This window comes from Plecotus auritus, assembly GCF_963455305.1.
Source record: "Plecotus auritus genome assembly, chromosome: 2".
Taxonomy (NCBI): domain Eukaryota; kingdom Metazoa; phylum Chordata; class Mammalia; order Chiroptera; family Vespertilionidae; genus Plecotus; species Plecotus auritus.
Window position 1 is genome coordinate 97,051,810 of NC_137771.1, and position 19,175 is coordinate 97,070,984.

General features: G+C 40.7%; 1 protein-coding gene across 5 annotated transcripts in view; it reads right to left on the reverse strand.

The window, feature by feature from the left end:
- Nucleotides 1-1,959: 1,959 nt before the first annotated feature.
- RIPK1 (receptor interacting serine/threonine kinase 1) overlaps nucleotides 1,960-19,175 on the reverse strand; it is a 45,254-nt gene continuing 28,038 nt past the window's right edge. For all 5 annotated transcript variants that reach the window (XM_080656532.1, XM_080656531.1, XM_080656535.1 and 2 more), the window contains 5 exons: nucleotides 18,138-18,214; nucleotides 10,226-10,316; nucleotides 7,267-7,830; nucleotides 5,934-6,080; nucleotides 1,960-3,982 (listed from right to left, as the gene is read on the reverse strand). In XM_080656532.1, coding sequence (XP_080512658.1) covers nucleotides 3,696-3,982; nucleotides 5,934-6,080; nucleotides 7,267-7,830; nucleotides 10,226-10,316; nucleotides 18,138-18,214 — 1,166 coding nt within the window. In that variant the 3' untranslated portion in view covers nucleotides 1,960-3,695. The remainder of the gene's footprint in view (nucleotides 3,983-5,933; nucleotides 6,081-7,266; nucleotides 7,831-10,225; nucleotides 10,317-18,137; nucleotides 18,215-19,175) is intronic.

Genomic DNA, 19,175 nt, shown 5'->3' on the forward strand with positions numbered 1-19,175 from the left:
ATAGGGACAGACTTTCAGTTTTGCAAAATGAAAAGGTTATGGAGAAGGATGGTGGTGATGTTAGCACAATGTCAATGTACTTAACGCCACTGAGCTGTACACTTGAAAATGGTTAAGATGGTAAATTTATGTCATGTGTATTTTACCACATTAGAATTATTTTCTTCGTGACCATATAACTCAAGCTTTATAAAGGTTATTAACATCTGGAGATTCAGTGGAGAAAAACAACACTCCTTTTCTTCTACCATTATGCCTTACCTTAACTGTAAATGACTGGCAGATTGGCTGTTTAGTCTTGGCTTGAATTATTCAAGATGATTACAGCTTCCTTGCATATATTATTTCTCCTCCAAGAAACCCACTGTGCTTCTAAGTGTAATAGTCATGGAAAGTTCTGTTACCTCTGGGGTCCTCACTAGCCCATTAGAATTTCTTGGTCAGTAAAGGCAGGTTTGGCTTAATATGGAATATGCAAAAATATTTACATTCTACTTTCAACATAAATCTATCCCATTAAATTTCCTGAATAGAAAAATATATATTTCAGCTGGCTGCTGTCATTTGAATTTCACACATCTTTGGTAGGGCCAACATTTTATTTTTTTCCTGAAATGTTAATTGGGGTTTCTTGTCAGAGATGATGAGGATTAAAAATAATTGTCTACAATTTTAACACCAATTATCCTACTGGTAAGCAAAATGGCAGCACTATAACGTTTTAGATTATTGGGGTCACAATTTAAAGTACACATTTAAGAACTAGTCCTTTATATATAACACAAGTGTAGTTTAAAAATAACTATTTCTGTGCCAGGCACCTTATGATGCATTATCTTATTTTATTCTTTACATCAATCTTATAAACTTTGCCCTCTCTATTTATAGATGAGGAAACTGAGGCTAAGAGAGGTTAGGAAGCAGGCCCCAGATATTTAACTAAACAGTAGCAGAGCGGGATTTGTCTGCTAGATTTTAGAATCCTGCATGTGAATTATTACATATTACAGAATTCACTGCAGTAGCATCACCATTCTGATCAGTTTTGTGATCAGAAGGTTCTTCAATCATCCTATAAACACCTTTTTATTTTTTAATCCTCACCCAAGAATATTTTTTCCAATGATTTCTAGAAAGAATGGAATGGAGGGAGGAGGGGGAGACAGAGAAACATTGACATGAGAGAGACACATCAATTGGTTGCCTCCCACATGTGCCCCTACTGGGGATGGGGATCAAACCGGCAACCCAGGTATGTGCTCTTGACTGGGAATCAAACCTACGACCCTTTGGTCCACAGGCTCATGCTCTAACCACTTAACTGGCCAGGACTAAACACCTATTTTTATTTATATTAGTATAATTAGAAAAACTGTTCTCTATAAATAATACACATTAAAATGTTCAGCAAAATACTATTTAAAACATTTTTTAAGAAAGAACTTTTCTTATTTTTGAAGACCTAACTTCATATTCTGGACTCAAAGCAAAGATTATGACCATAGCAACAAGTGGACAATCTGCCAAGCAAGACTGAGCTGGAAGTGGGTCTTATTTGCCAGCGGTCCTTAGAGTCTAAATATCTTTTTGAAACCAATCACGGATACTCTTCTTTCTCATTTTGTAGTCTGTCATCTCACCTGGTTTCTGCCAAGGACTAGTGTTTTTGTGGTGCTTGGGCCTCGTACTAAACTCCTCCGAAACCAATTAGACTCTTTGCAGCCCAGGTTTGAGAGAGTGGAGGCGGAAGGAACAGCCTCTGAGCCGTGTCTGAGGGATGGCAGTGCTAGCTTTTATCCCAAAACAAAATGCTCTTTTTACCATCAGCTTTCTCTCTGCTGCCAATAGCAGGTAGTGAAAGAGGATTTTGTATTGGAACAGCTAACCTAAGTGGTAAAGTCCCAGTGGAGAACCCTAAACTGTCTCATTTATACAAACACACATCATTTCAATGGTTTACATTTAATGTACAAAATTTTATTTTTAAAAAGTCAATTAAAATACTTTCCACTTTTGCCTCTTATCAATAATCATTCAATCACCTTGGAAGCTAAAGATTTTACAACACTGTTAAGATAGAGTACAGGGACACATTTAGAAAAGAACTTACCCAGCCCCCACTAGCAAAGCCTGGGACCCTTTCCCCTAGTTTTCCTTTTGGTCTTTGTGATCAATGCTGTGCGGCAATTAAGTAGTGAGCCTGCAAATGTGTGGTGAGAAAACTGAGATTCACAGTTTTATCACAGGTTCTCAACAGGAGTGATTTTGCCCTTCCAGGGAACATCTGGCACTGTCCAGAGATATCTGTGTCACAACTGAGGAGGGGAGGAGGGGGAGAACAGGGCTATTGGCATCTAGTAGGGGGAGGCCAGTGTTGTTCCCAAACATCATACAATGCACAGGACAGTCCCCTACAGCAAAGATCCGGCCCAAGATGCCAGTGGTGCTGGGATGGAGAAATTCTGCTTTACAGTCCCATTTCATTTCAGGGGTGTGTGTGTGTGTGTGTGTGTGTGTGTGTGTGTGTGTGTAACTGCTGGGGGAGATTTAGAATCAGAACCAACAATACATATGAACCCTCACCAGACACTAGTATCTGTCCCGACAGCCAGACTGACCACACTGAACCGGGATAAACTGGGGAGCTATTCAACAGTGATAGGCCCTGAGGCTTCTGTCATAGCCTGCTGCCTCCTCAGGGCATACAGGTTGGGAAAGTGCCTAAAGTGCCAGGATGCTAAGAAAGAACTTAAAAACTTAATCAAGATTTTTGTAGTTGTCATAATTTGTAGCAATTTCTTGCAACAACTGCCTGGGAAATTGTGATGATCTATATTTCCCCCCTTCTTAGTACACCTTAAAATCCCTTCAGTTAATTTATGGTATGGATATTGCATGCAATTCTTGAAGCTTGTAGTGACTGATACAGCATTTGATACTGATGTGAACAGACCCTATAACTGGAATGAACTGTGGTAGTGATACCAAAAAATCTATTTGAAGAAAAGTTAGATTTTTTTCTGTACTTTGTTTATAATAGGAGCCTATGTGGAGAAAAGAGCACAAAATAAGAAAGTTGGTTTAGTTTACATTCTCCGAATTTTTTTAGCATAATTGGAGGTTATGGGATAAAGTGAAAGAAAATGATCTTCCTAAAATATTTCTGCTTTCCCTTTCAAAACCCATCAGACTTCTTTTTTCTTTTCTTTTTTTAATCTTCACCTGAGGATATTTTTGCACTGATTTTTAGAGAGAGTGGAAGAGAGAGGGAAAGATCGAGAGAAATACCAATGTAAGAGAAACACATCGATTGGTTGTCTCCTGCTTGCACCTTGACCAGGGCCCGGGCTGGGGAGGATCCTGCAACCGAGATACATGCCCCTTGACTGGAATCAAACTGGGACCCTTCAGTCCGCAGGCCGAGCCAAACTAGCCAGGGCAAGGCTCTTTTTTCATCAAGGCTCAGGCATTCAGTTTAGCGGGTTGTTTGCTGTAGGTTTCTTTCCCATTTCCAGTTATGAAATGCAGGAAATGATTTTTGTGTAGACACAGAACCCAGGTCAGTGAGGCAGCCCACTCTCAGTGGCTCATTCACTAAGTGGGGGTTGACTTCACGGATGGTCTGAGGCAGCCCATTCTCAGTGGCTCACCCACTAAGTGAGGAGATGACTTCATGCTGCCGAAGCTGCTTCTAGTTAGTTCTGGCTGGTAGATCCCAAAGAGTTCAGAAGGTCTATGCGTGAGCACTGGTAGAGCGCCCGGGCCAGCTTTCCCACGGTGGCCCCCTTACTGCCTTCCCTCATCAGCCATTTCTGGAGCATCTGGTAAACCTTCTCTTTTAATCCATCTCTCTCATAGTCATGGTCAATTTCATCAATCTGCGATTCGGTGAAGCCCAGTTTACGGGCACAATTTTTCCAGGTCCTTCCCAGATTTTCCCTGACTGGGTCCAAGTGTTTATCAGTCAGACTAGTGGTATTATCTGCCAAAAAGAAAGGAGAAGGCGTCAAGCTGAAACCCATTTGAACATTCTAGCTTCAAAAACCTGTATAAAGTGAAGAGCACCTGGAGTCCAGTGGAAAAGATAACTTCATTATATAGCTATTGACTCATTGGGTGGTACTTTACATGTCTGCTAGCCCATTAGGGGAGTTTTTGTGAATTAAAATAAGGAACCTCTTCCTCCTAGCAAATGCATCTCTGAGCTGCAGCTGATGGCTTTGGGATTAAAACGCTTGCCTGACTGTTAGGCTGTTTTAGACAACCTTAGCCAGTGACCCTGTTTATACTAGATCTTCCTAATGTAAATGAGAAAACACCATTTATTTTCTTTTGGGCATTTTTAACTTACATATAGCCAGAGTTAAGGTCACTCAACTCCTGAGCCCCTTCACCCAACAGTTATCTTTCCTCTTACTTAATCAAGGAAACTGAGACCATCAAGTGCAAAACTACCTACTCAATGACAATGCCTCCCCTGTCTTTTAAGGGATGAGGCATGTATATTCTTCAAGGTCTATTTCTAGACTCCTCCCTCCCTGCCTCAACTGTTGTCCTCTCTTCTCCAATAGCCATAATCTCCCTCTTTCTACTGGTTCCTGCCTTTAGGCCTTCACAAAAATGACAAAAGGAAACAGAAATAGAAAATAATCACCACAAACAAACCATACTCCTTGATCCTCATTCTACCTCAGAAAGCTGAATATAAAGAAAAAGACATCTCATTTTTGCCCCTTAACTCACATTCTTTCCTCAGTTCCCCATAATGCAGCTGTTATCACCACCACTGGACGTCAGCAATCCCCAAATCTCCCAAGATATTTGACAAATTTCATCACTACCTCTCTGCAAGAGGGAACCCTGGGTTTCATCAGATTCTTAAAGATACCCTTGTCTCTCCCAAATTTAGGAACCTATGCTCTAGGTCAGTGGTCGGCAAACTCATTAGTCAACAGAGCCAAATATCAACAGTACAACGATTGAAATTTCTTTTGAGAGCCAAATTTTTTAAACTTAAACTTCTTCTGACGCCACTTCTTCAAAATAGACTCGCCCAGGCCGTGGTATATTGTGGAAGAGCCACACTCAAGGGGCCAAAGAGCTGCATGTGGCTCGCGAGCCGCAGTTTGCTGACCACTGCTCTAGGTATTTTAAAAACTATCCTTCAAGTGGGCTAGACCAGGGATTGGCAGCCTGTGGCCTATGGCCCAACGCTGGCCCGTGGCCTACTTCTGTAAACACTGTTTTACTGGAACACAGCCATCCACACACATATTGTCTGTGGCTGCTACTGCACTACAGTGTAAGTTGAGTAGTTGCAACAGAGACCTCAAGGCCAGTGAAGCCTAAAACATTTACTATCTAGACCTTAATAGAAAAAAATTGCCAACCCTAGGGTTAATCAGAAAGCTGGGTTCTTAAATCACATTGTTTAGGCCTAATGACTGCTTTCTCCAGGTTGTGTTTTGGGATTAATGTTATAAGCCTGCATAGTGGGACCCTATAAGAGAAAGTCCTCATTTTTATTACAGATGCTGTTAAGGGCACAGTCTCCTATTGTTTACACAATTCCTTCTGCTGAAGACCTGAAGGAGCTCTGTCCTAGGTTTGGATAATGATGTTGATGATGATCATAATCTAATCCTTTTGTAGTTCTTACTATGTGCCAGGCAGTGTTCTAAGCTCTTTATACATCTTGACTCACTTAATTTTCACAACAATCCATGAATTAGCTATTGTAATAATTTTTCCCATACTAAACATAAATAAATTACAATGACATTATATGGAAATTACACAGATATTTTACAGAGGAAACAGGGGACACCTTTCAGGAAGAATAACCAGATACACTTTAGGATTCCACTACATCCCTCTCAACAAGTAAGAAAGTTCAAGGTTTCTAGACAATGGGCCCTTAAAGAGCATCTTACCAAAGATATATTGGTACTTAGAAGCTGGCTCTTTCCAGTTCACATATGTGCTATCCAGTAACGGCAAGCTCATTCCAACCTCCATACGATTATTGTCTCCAATCTGAATTCCAGCACTGTTGTATATGGCACATTTTGCAGTCTCATCTGAATAGAGAGAAGCACACAGGTGAGCACACCTAAATTGAAGGTAAGGGGAAAAATGCAACACTGTAAAGGGCAGGGCTTCACTCCAAATGTTAAGTTAAACTATTTTATGCCACCTTGTAAAATTTTCCTTCTTAAAATGTGGCTGAACCACATCCATTAGGATGGCTACGATCAAAAACAGAAAATAACAAGTGTTGACAAGGATGTAGATAAATTGGAACTCTTGCGTGCTAATGTGGGAATACAAAATGGTACAGCCTCTGTAGTAACAGTTTGGCGGTTCTTCCAAAAATTAAAAATAGAATTACCCTATGTTCCAACAATTCCTTTTCTGAGTATATACTTCAAAGAATTGAAAGCAGGGTCTCAAACAGGTATTTACATCCCTATGCAGCATTATTCACAATAGCCAAAAAGTGAAAGCCACTCGGTGTCCATCAATAGATGAATGGATACACAAAACATGGTGTATACATACAATGGGATATTATTTGGCCTTAAAAAGGAAGGAAATTCTGACACACATTACAACATGAATGAACCTTTAGAACATTATACTAACTGAAGTAAAAATAAATACTGTATGCTTGATTCCAGTTATATGAGGTACCTACAGTAATTAAATTCATAGACATAAAAAGTAGAAGGCTGGTTGCCAGGGGCTGGGAGGAGAAAGGAAAATGGGGATTTGTTGTGTGATGAGTACAGAGTCTCAGTTCAGGAAGATGAAAAGAGTTCTGGAAATGGATGATGGTGACAATGAGATTTTCATCACAAATGGTAGCCTTTGGCCTATATGAGATTAGAAATAAAAATATCCAAGACTTATTTCTTATCTTCAGAAAACAGCAAGCAAGTAAAAGAATACAAGCAGATCCCTTCGCTTGCACCAGAGATTGGGTATAATGGGACCATTGTGATTCAGGTTAGAGTGGAAGATGCCTACCAGTTACAAAACCTATAAACCAACACGGGTAGGCAGCTGCACTGAATCCTACCCAAACTGAACTACCCAGGCCAAGTGGTTAGATGGAGACTATTTCATGGTGTAAGCTGCATCTGGCAGCTGAAGACTCTGAACCATTTGCCCTTTGTTACCTTATAGTCTACAACAGAGTTAACGGCTGTTTTATTTTCAGAAAGAAAAAAAAAAAGACAAGATTGGACTGAAAGGCCTCTTTACCTCTTGATGTCAGGGAGATGAATGGAATGGTGGGAGTGTTTCCCAGCAGGTTGGTCTCAGGCACTGGAGTTTTATGCAGGCCTGGTATCTGGTTTGCATTTGTCCCAGACCAAAATCTGGAACCTTCTGTTCCCGCGCCCAATGGTCTTGCTCTAAAATCATACGGATTATATGGAGTCCAGTGGAGTCCTTGGGATTGGCAGGTCAGTCCAGCTGGTTGGTGTACTGCACTCCCAGGATTGGCTGTGTTGGAAGAAGCAAGGCCTTTTATCCCTGGGTTTTGAACAGTCTCATAAGGTCTTGGCTGTGCAAAAGGGTCATGGGAGACCCTTCGTCTCCTTTCCTCCTCTCTGTTGTAAGCTACACCCTGCCTGGGTTGCTGTTTTGTTTGCTTGTCCATGCGGCTGCCAAAAAGATGGTAGTTGGCTTCCTCCTGGAGTTTGTTCTGCAGGCTGCACTCATTCTCCTCTGGCTGGTAGTCTGGGGAGGGAGCAAACCAGGACTCCTCCACAGGACCCATCCTGAGTCCCTGTGAACTGTGCAGCGAACTGGGCTGTTCTGTGGCTAAGAAGAAATATTCAACATTGGAGAGAGTTTCATGAAACATTAAACAGTAAAATGAAACCTGAGCCCCATAATGGATCTGTCCTCAGAGTAAAATACTGAAAACACTGAGAATAAGTAAATTCTTTTTTTTGTTAATCCTCACCAAAGGATATTTTTCTATTGATTTCTTTTTAGAGAGAGTGGAAGGGAGAGGGAGAGACAGAGAAAGATGCATCTATTGGTTGCCTCCTGCATGCACCCCAACCGGGGCCAGGGATCAAGCTTGCAACCGAGGTACATGACCTTATCGGAATCGAACCCTAGACCCTCCAGTCCACAGGCCAATGCTCTATCCACTGAGCCAAACCAGCTAAGGCTGGCCCTCTTCTTTTATATGGAATGAATAGGAGCCCCTGCCTGACAGTGAGAGAGCACTAGGGAAGTTATAACAAGCAATAAGGTGGGTGTCACAGGAATGACCAAGGAAGAAAAGGACTTGTGTTGCAGCAGTGAGGTGGCTGTCTCCTTGGTGTGATCCAGGGTTGGAAAATAAGAGCAACAGCTCTGGCCCTGGCCGGCTTTGCTAAGTGGTTAAGAGTATTGGCCTACGCACCGAAGGGTCGTGGATTCTAGTCCTGGTCAAGAGCAGGTTTGATCCAAAGCCCTGGTTGGGGCACGTGTGAGAGACAAATAATCAGTGTGTCTCTCACATCCATGTTCCCTCTCTCTCTCCACCTCCTTCCCTCCCTTCTACTCTCTTTAATCCATTGTACGCCATAAGTGTCTGTAGACGCAAGCTGTGGACCTTCCCCATGCATGTCTATAAAAAAAAAAAAAATGTTTTCCCTAAGTGGCAGCCCTGATCAACTTTAAAATCATTTTTCATGAGAATTTTCAGCTGAAAATATTCAAGAGCACCCGAATTGTGAGTAATATATTTATTTTTATAATATTCATTGCAAATTGATTTTTTAAATTAAATTTAAAATATCATGGCGTGTGGGGATTGTTTCCGTTTTGGACGCATGGCAGTTAACTGGTTAAAAATTAATGGAAAAAATATCCTCGTTTGTTACAACAACAAAAAAGAGCAGCAGCTTTGTGCTGTTTCCCATGGATCCTTTCATTCTTCAAAAGCCCTATCAGAGTAGGAGTAATTATCATGATTTGATGGATGAGGTTTAAGAGGTTAAGTGCCCTAGAACAGATAGCTAATAAATGGCTTCAAACTCCTGTAGTCTGCCTTCCCTTTTGTTGTAAGGAAAAAGTATCCCTGCCTGACTCTGACACCAACCTCTCTGTACTCTGGGTCCAGTCATCTCTGACCTTCTCAAGGACTTGGCTCCCACATGTCTCCTTTTTCCTAAGCCATCACTTTCTCCCTATCGGATATTTTAGGACTCATGTTCAGGATAGTTTATGATTTTGGTGAACTCAATGTTACTTAACATTTCAAATATATATATCTTGGCTCTGAATCTATACTAATAAAAGAGAAATATGCAAATTAACCATCACTCTGCTACGCCCACCAGCCAATCAGAGGGAATAATCAAATTAGAAGGAGAAAGATGGTGGCTGCCCAGCTGCTCCAGGCACGAGTGGCGGGGCAGGACGAGTGGCGGGGCAGGATGCCTGTTATGAGAGGGAGGGTGGGGGCGAAGGGATCTGTTGGAAGCCACTCATTGTCTTCACTAGCAGAGAGGTGTGGACAAGGAATCCGGAAGGCTGGTTAACCTTGAAGGTTCTGAAAGGTCAGAGCCAAGCACCCACTGTCTAGTTGAGACAAAGGGAGCTAAAGCAACTTCCACCTTTTCGTTTTATGTAAATCCTTGCTGATTGGCTATTATTGGAATTGCCTGCCTAAGGGCTATGGGTGTATCCCACAATCTGAATAAAAGGAATAGCAAGGCCAGAGTGGGGTGGAGTCCTTCCTCTTGAGCTGGGCTCCCGCCTGGCCCCCAATATTTCCAAATTAATATTTTCTAGTCTCTTTCATTTGTGTGCGGCCTCCTCCAGAGCCCAAACCCTGAACCTGAACCCTGAACCACGTGGGACGTGGGGGGGACACTCTCAACTGGCAGCCCAATGTAGGGTACTCGCAGGGATCTACAAGAGTGGCACTCTGGCCACAGCGAAGACAAAGACTGCAGACTCTGGCCAGAGTCAGCAGCAAAGGCGGCAGACTCCGGCCGAAGCGAAGGCCTGGGTCCCAGGTGCCGGAGGAAAACTGGTGCTGGAAGTCAAGGGAAGGAAGGCCTATAGTATATTATAAATTCCTTTATGACAGGTGTTAAATTGTATAGCTTCTTCTATTTTTCATATGGTTGTGAATAATATTTTAGAGAGTACAGTGCATGTATGAGCAAACAAATAAATGGATAAACAGATTTTCAACCGTAGTCTAAGTTACCTGAATTTGACCTGCTTGGAGGCATTGCTACACAATCTATTTGGAGAGACTGCATTCTCTTCACAACTTCATTTTGGCTAGGATACTCTTTCTATAATACAGAGCAAAATACATATTTTAGTAAATAGCGAAAATAGTTCTAGAAAATTATTTTAAGAAGAATGAATCTTTTCAGAAGGCAGAAATTTTACATAGCTCTTATAAGCAGTGAATATTAAAAAGAATAAATGGTTTTCCCAAATAGTCAAAACTATCTTAAAAAGAGAGGAACAAAGTTGGAGGGTTCACACTTTCTGATTTTAAAAATCTCTACAAAGCTAGAGTAATCAAAACAAGTGGTATAACCTAAGACATATAGACCAGCAATTTTCAACCTTTTTCATCTCATGGCACACATGAAATAAGTACTAAATTCTGTGGCACACCCAAAAATATATTACATTTTTTGCTGATCTAATTTTTAAGAAGGGTATTTTGATTCATTCATGCCAGACAGCTACTGTTGTACTGGCTGTTGTCATTTTTTTATTTCACAATATAAGGAAAAAGAGGTCAGTGTCCCTGACTAAATAGTCAGGAATTGCATGTTTTAAAAATTCTTGTAGCACACAGGTTGAAAATTGCTGTGCTAAGTGAATATGCTAGACACAAAAACATGAATATTGTGTGATCACACATCAGTGGGGTACCTAAAAGAGGCCAATTCATAGAGACAGAAAGTAACATAGAGGTTACCAGGGGCTGCGCACAGAAAAGAATGTGGAGTATAATGGGTACAGTTTCTGTTTGGGGTTTTAAAATGTGGAAATGGAAACTGCTGATGGTTGCATAACACTGTGAATGTATTTAATGCCACTGAATTGTACACTTAAAAATGGTTATTATGAAAAAAATGGTTATTATGATGGCAAATTTTATGTATCTTACCACAATAAAAAATTTTATTCCTACAAAATAATACTCATTATAGAAAATGTAGGGATTTATATTTAAAAAGAAAGTTACACATTGTGCCTTCACTCAAAGAAAAAAATTAACATTATGGTATTTTCTTCAAGTCTTTTTTCTTAGTCATATTTGAATTTTGCTCCTAATAGACTGCAAGCTACATAGGTAGGTGGTTAAAAATATTCACTGAACAAACCTATGAGTGATTTGGGGGAGACTGTTAGAGGATATTAATTATGTACAAAGTTTGTAGCATTTTATAGATTGCTTTTTATTTAACCTGATAAGCATTTTTATGTTATTTTAATTTATAAAAGTAACTAGAGGTCCGGTACACAAAATTCATGCACTGGGGGGGGGGGGGATTGGGGGGAGGGAGGGTCCCTCAGCCCGGCCTGCACCCTCTCGCAGTCCGGGACCCCTCAGGGGATGTCCACCCACTGGCTGAGGCCTGATACCCTGGGGATCAGGCCTAAGTTGGCAGTCAGACATCAAGGGATGTCTGGGCCTGCAGTCTGGGGCTCTTGCAGTCTAGAACCCCTCGCTCCTTACCGCCTGCCTGCAGTGGAGGCGGGAGAGGCTCCTGCCACCGCCACTGCGCTTGCCAGCCATGAGCTGGCTTCTGGCTGAGTAGTGCTCCACCTATGGGAGCATACTAACCACCAGGGGGCAGCTCCTGCATTGAGCATCTGCCCCTGGTAGTCAGTGTGCGTCACAGCAATCAGTCATTCTGGTCATTCCACCCTTCGGTCAATTTGCATATTAGGGTTTTATTATATAGGATTGTTTTCTCTTGATAGTTATGTTTTATTACACAAAATATATAAGTACACATTCCTTTAAAAAACTCAAATTGTGCACAATCACACAGAACAACACTTGAAAGTTGTTTCTTCCAACCCACGCTCTTTTTCAGTCCCTAGAGGTAATCCTTACTCAGAGCAGGTTGTTCATCCTTTTAATCTCTCTAGGTATTTGCATATGTATTTGTAAATATACATACATATATATTCATATATATACGTACATACATGTATACATACACACACAAATATATTCAAAAGGATCATACTCTATGTATATTTTGACATTTTTTCCACTAACAACAAGTCTTCAAGATCTTTCTGTATCATTATATGTTAGTTTCTGTCTCTTTAAATGGTTATATATTATGTAGTTTCAATGAATCATAATTTAGTATATTTACTTATGAATTATTTGGGTTGTTTCCAATTTTCTACTCTAAGAAACTAAGGTGCAAGGAACTCCTAAATCCTTGAGCATACATGTGAGTAGGATAGATTATTAAGAGTAGAATTTCTGCAAAAATTATGTGCTTTTAAAAATTTGATAGATGCTTCATTTTCAATAAACCTCACCAATTCACACTCCTGTTGTTGTTGCTCATCCTTACTCGAGGGTATTTTTTCCATTGATTTTTTTTTAGAAAGAGTGGAAGGGATGGGGAGAGACAGAGAGAGAGAGAGAGAAAAAAATACATCAATGTGAGAGAGACACATTGACTGGCTGCCTCTCGCACATGCCCTGACAGGGGTTGGGGATCGAGCCTGAAATGGAGGTACACGCCCTTGACCAGAATCGAACCTGTGGCCCTTCAGTCCATGGGCCAACACTCCAACCACTGAGCCAAAGTGGCTAGGGCAACCAATTCACACTCTTAACAAATAGTGTGTGGGGACTGCTTCTTACTCTGCATTTTCACCAACACTTGGTATTACCAATCTTTTAAAAATGTTGATCTTAGTGATGAAAAATTATAATCAATTCATTCTGCTTTTCTCTAATAATGAGGCCACGTATCTTTTTTTTTTCATTGTCCATGGATGGATTCATTTGGTCATATTTTATTCAGGACCATCGCTTCTATATTATGTGTGATTGGCCTGTAATTTTCCTTTCTTTCCTTCCTTCCTTGTATCTTCTTTTTCAAGTCTGGGAAAAAAGGATATGCTAGTCTCATAAAATGAGTCTGGGAGAGTTCTCTTCTCTATTATCTGGACAAACTTATAAGATTAAAATAATGTATTCATTGAATATTTGGTAGAAATCAAATTTGCATATGTATTTGACCACAGCTATCTGGTTGTGGGATTTTCTTTATGGGAAGAATTTTCCATCACTGATTCTATCTTTTTTAATGGTTATAGGATTAGCAGGTTTTTAACTCAATATTTGAGTCAGTTTTGCTAAGTTATACTTTATTTCTAGAAATTTGCACATTTTATCTAAGTTCTAAAATTAATTAGCAACAAGTTGGTCACAATATCCTCTTAATACCACATTGATGTCTACAGGAGCTATAGTGATGCCTCTTTACTCATTATTTCAGTATTTTTTCTATTTTCCCTGATTGGTCTTAACTAGTTGATTTTATTAGCCTTTTCAAAGAACCAACGTTTAAATTTTTTGATCCTCTATTAGCTGCTTTCTTTCTTTTTTTTTTTTTAAATTTATTTTTTTATTATTTTTTTTAATATATTTTATTGATTTTTTACAGAGAGGAAGGGAGAGGGATAGAGAGTTAGAAACATCGATGAGAGAGAAACATCGATCAGCTGCCTCCTGCACACCTCCTACTGGGGATGTGCCCGCAGCTAAGGTACATGCCCTTGACCGGAATCGAACCTGGGACCCTTCAGTCCACAGGCCGACGCTCTATCCACTGAGCCAAACCGGTTTCGGCTAGCTGCTTTCTTTGTCACTAATTTATGCTCTTCCCTTTTTTTTACCTGTTTAACCATTTTTTTAATTTACATTTTGTAGATTTTTAAAAAATCTTTATTGTTCAGATTATTACAGCTGTTCCTCTTTTTTTCCACCATAGCTCCCCTCCACCTGGTTCCCAGCCCACCCCATGCCCTTACCCCCCCCACTGTCCTCATCCATAGGTGTATGATTTTTGTTGAGTTTCTTTCTGTAGCCCCCACACCTCTTCCCCCCAGAGAATTGTCAGTCCACTCCCTTTCTATGCCCCTGATTCTATTATGTTCATCAGATTTTTTATTCACTTGATTTTTAGGTTCACTTGTTGATAGATATGTATTTGTTGTTCATAATTCTTATCTTTACCTTTTTCTTCCTCTTCTTACAGAATACCTTTCAGCATTTCATAATACTGGTTTGGCGGTGATGAACTCCTTTAGTTTTTTCTTATCTGTGAAGCTCTTTATCTGCCCTTCAATTCTGAATGATAGCTTTGCTGGGTAGAGTAATCTTGGTTGTAGGTTCTTGCTATTCATCACTTTGTATACTTCTTGCCACTCCCTTCTGGCCTGCATAGTTTCTGTTGAGAAATCAGCTGACAGTCGTATGGGGGCTCCCTTGTAGGTAACTAACTGTTTTTCTCTTGCTGCTTTTAATATTCTCTCTTTGTCTTTTGCCCTTGGCATTTTAATTATGATGTGTCTTGGTGTGGTCCTCTTTGGATTCCTTTTGTTTGGTGTTCTCTGTGCTTCCTGGACTTGTAAGTCTATTTCTTGCACCAGGTAGGGAAAGTTTTCTGTCATTATTTCTTCAAATAAGTTTTCAGTATCTTGCTCTCTCTCTTCTTCTGGCACCCCCATAATTTGGATATTGGTATGCTTGAAGTTGAACCAGAGGCTCCTTACACTATCTTCATATTTTTGGATTCTTTTTCTTTTTGATTTTCCGGTTGGGTGTTTTTTGCTTCTTTGTATTTCAAATCTTTGACTTGATTCTTGGGATCCTCTAGTCTGCTGTTGGATCTCTGTATATTATTTTTTATTTCAGTCAGTGTATGCTTAATTTCTAGTTGGCCCTTTTTCATATCCTCGAGGGTCTCACTAAATTTATCGGCGGTTTCTAGAAAATTCTTGAAAAACCTTATAACCGTGGTTTTGAACTCTATATCCAGTAATTTGCTTTCCTCCATTTCTTTCATTTGTGACATGTTTCTTTGTCTCCACATTTTGGCTGCTTCCCTGAGTTGATAGAGTGGCTTTGTGTGCTAGGTGTCCTATAGGGCCCAGTGGATCAGCCTCCCCAGTTACCTGAGGTAGACCCTCTTGGTACACCCCTTTGTGGGCTGTGTGCACAGTCTTGTTGTAGTTAAGCCTTGATTGTTGTTGGTATCACTGGGAGGAATTGACCTCCAGGCCAGTTGGCTGTGAGGATCAGCTGTGTTACGATGGGAGAACTTCTGTGCTGGAGACACCCTTATGAGGCAAGACTTGCTTCAGTGGGGCTTTGGTGCTCACTGAGTCTGCCCCCTAAGTGTGTCCCTTATGGATCTGAAGAGTTGTAATCTGGATGGTCCTACTCTGACCCCTGGGTACACTGACTCTTGGATCTCCAAGGAGGTGCAAATTTAATTTAGCCTCTACCTGAGGCCACCCAGCAGGAGCTATAGAGAGATCTGCAGATTCCTCTTCTTTGTTTGGGTTTTGGAGGTGCCCAGATGAGGCCCAGCTGTGAAGCAATGCAAGCTGCTGTGGGGCCTTGGGCATTCTTTTGGATGTTCTGGGTCTCTCTGACTCAGCTGCAGTTTGATAGGTAAGTTTAGATTTCAAAGGACCAGACCATTCATATGCAAAAGCCTCTGCACACAGCTTGGATGGGGCGGAGTCTCAGGGCGGAGCAAACAGCAATGGCTTCCCGTCAGCCTTGCCCTAAGAAGCCCCCGGGTCTCAGTGTCCCTTGGTAATCGCTGCAAGTGCCTCTGAGAGAAAGCCGCCCTCAAGTTCCGCCCGCTGCCAGACAGTCCAGTTTCTCCCCGTATGAGTCTGTGTCCCCAGAGTCTCACCCGGAACTGGAGTTCAGAGCAGTTGGGAGCTTGTGTCTCCCTCCGGCTTGAAAAACCCAGCTGCGTATTCGGTTGCCAGCCCTCTCCACGCGCGCACCTCCGTACCTCTGCACTTTACTTCCGCAGCTCCTCTGAGTCTCAGTGTGCTTTTCTCTTCCCTTCTAGTTGTAGAATTTCCACTTAGCCAGCCTTCCTGTGGTTCTGGATGATGTCCGTTTTGTCTTTTAGTTGTAGTTTTGAAGTGGTTGTGCGAGGTGGCAAGTTCAGGTGTTTACCTATGCCGCCATCTTGGTTTCTCCTCCATCTTGTAGATCTGTGCTCTTCTCTTTTTACTGCTTTCTATTTGCTCTAGGTTTATTTTGCTATCTTCTCTAGATGAATGCTTGGCTAATTCATTTTCAGACTTTCATATATATAAATCAATGACTATATTTTACTATTAAATACTCCTTTGCAAATTCTGTACTTTTAATATGTAGCATTTTGTTAGCTCCAAATATTTTCTAAATTCCATTTCTTTTTACCCAAAGGGTATTTAAAAGTATATTTGTTAATGTCTAACCAATGGAGTTTGTAATTATCTTCTCAGATTAATTTCTAGTATAACTGAAATGCAGTCAGAGAATGCAATACTTTTTATGTAATCACAATCCTTCAAACGATTGAGACTCGTTTTATATTCCAGTACAAAGTCAATTTGTGAAAATGTTCTGAATGTTCAGGAAAAGCCTTTAAAGATAAGAATTCTGCAGTTATTAGACACACTGTTTTAAATATTTCCATTAGGTCAAATGTGTTATGTTCTTCAAAGTTTCTATATCCTTACTGACAAATTTTGTTTGTTCTACAAATTAGAAGGAAATTTGTATTAAAATCTCCCAATTATGATTGTGGATTTGTCTATTTCTTCTTTGAGTTCTGCCAATTTTTGCTTTCCATACTTTGAGGCCATGCTTTCATGAGCATGTACATATTTAAAGCTATTATTATCAGCCTTATTAATTGAACCTTTTATCATATGAACTATTACTGATTATTGTGCTAATGCTTTTCTGCCTTAGTGACCATCTTTCATGATGCCCTTTTGATGGCTTTCTTGGCTTGCAGTAGATGTCTCTCTTTTAAAGTGTAAAAGTCTGGCAATTCTTTTTTTTTTATTATTTTATTTTTTTACTAGATGTTTCCTGCATGGTTTATCTCCTCAGACATTGTCCGCAGGACTCTGAGAAGTTGTAGGAATATGCAGGCGCAGACTCAAGGCCCGGCTTTCTCTCCAACGTTGTGGAAAGGGACTGTACATCACGGGGCAGAGCCCTATGCTCCCCTACGCCACCTGGACAGAGCCCGGGGAGAGTGACCTCCCAGGGTATCCACGTTGGGGGTCTGGCAATTCTTAACTGTACAAGTGTTTTTCCTTTTTTGTATTTTAAAATTGCTATTTGCCTGCCTGTTTTATTCACTGTAGTCTCCTTTTCATGATTCCAGCAGTATATTGCTGAAAGACTATGACAGTAGCTCATTTCCAAAGTGTGTATGGAGGGCAGGTCTCTGCTTCCCTTTGTTGGTTAGTTGGTACTGGTCTTTGACACACCTCTCTGACTCCAGGCTTTCAAACTTACCGCTTCAGCCCAAAGCAGCTGCTTCTCCCATTTGTTGCTCAGCACAAGGCACTTAGGGGGAGGAGCCAACTTGCATGACTGATAGAACTGTGAACCCCAAGTAATCTCCCTGCCAATGTCTTAGGTGCCATGCTGTTTCTTCTCTATATTGACTCAAGACTTGTTCCTCTGGTACTTCTTCAGCATTGTGTTCCAGGTTGGCTTTGCCTTTTCTGTTACATGTTTCAGCAAGTGTAATTCTGTTGGCTTTCTATCTTTCAAAACTTCCTCCAACTGACTGATCCACATAGGGTACTTCCTATTCTATTCAAGAGAAATTGTGCTTCTGTTTTCACATTGCTGTGTACAGTTTCTCTCATTTCATTAGTCTCAAAGGCAGAATGGGTCCAGAATGCGAAGGCCAAGTTGATATCTTCATAAAATTGATAATTTTGTTTTATGTAGCTACCAAGCTAGCTTACCTCCAATCTCAGTAACTCATTATATTGCTTTGGTTTTCATGACTAAAAATATATATATGCTCTGATATATTAACATTTTTAGCATCTGCTCTATTACTTACCTTTAAACTCTTCACGTCCTCTTCTACATCTTCTTCTAAATTATGTAAATAAAAAGGCCTAAATTTTTCTTCAATGCCTGGATAAGAAAAACAGTACTTTAAATTTCTTAAGTATTTTATAAAATAAAATTGAAATGTTAGTAATCTATTATCTTTGAATTACTTACCTCATCTGTGGGAAAGCAGTAAAATAAAAATATAAATACCAAATCACTGACTTTCAGGAAAAAACTAACAAGATTAATAACTAGGGAGACAGAACAAGGGACAGTATAGCACTGAAGACCAAGAGCTCCTGCCTAACAGCATGTGGTTTCTCTGGCTATCTGGCACAGAGCCCCATCCACCGTGAGCTAACCTCCAAATGAACCAGGATGGGTGCACTCTGTTTCTGCCCCTGTGGCATCAGATTTATATAGGATGGAATACTCAGAATGAGGATTTGGTATAAAGAGTTACAGCTGTTGGCCTTGAAAGAAAAAAGCAACTGCCACTCTCTGGACGAGGGAGTAGATGTACTTTTCCTTATTTCTCCTGCTAAGCACAATGGAAACCCATATATATATATGAAAATATAGGAGTCTGAGCAGAGGAGAGACAAAGGCAGACCAGATAGGGACTTTGGGATCTGAGAAAAGACATGCTAATGAGTTCACTGGGTTTTCCTTTTGCCTCATAGATTCCAAACTTGCACCCGAAAAAGCTAGCAACCCAACAACAACAAAAGCCCAACCAAACCCCAACCAATAAAATACTTCCCATTCTATTCCATTGATTTTTATCTTATTTAAAATATCCTATCTAATAAAAAAGTAATATGCAAATTGACCATCACTCCAACACACGAGATGACCACCCCCATGTGATCAAAGATGGCTGCCCCCATGTGGACACAAGATGGCCACAAGATGGCCGGCATGGGAGGGCAGTTGGGAGAAACCAGACCTGCAAGGGAGAGCGGTTGGGGGCAATCAGGCCAGCAGGGAGGGAAGTTAGGGGTGACCAGGCCAGCAGGGGAGGGCAGTTAGGGGTGACCAG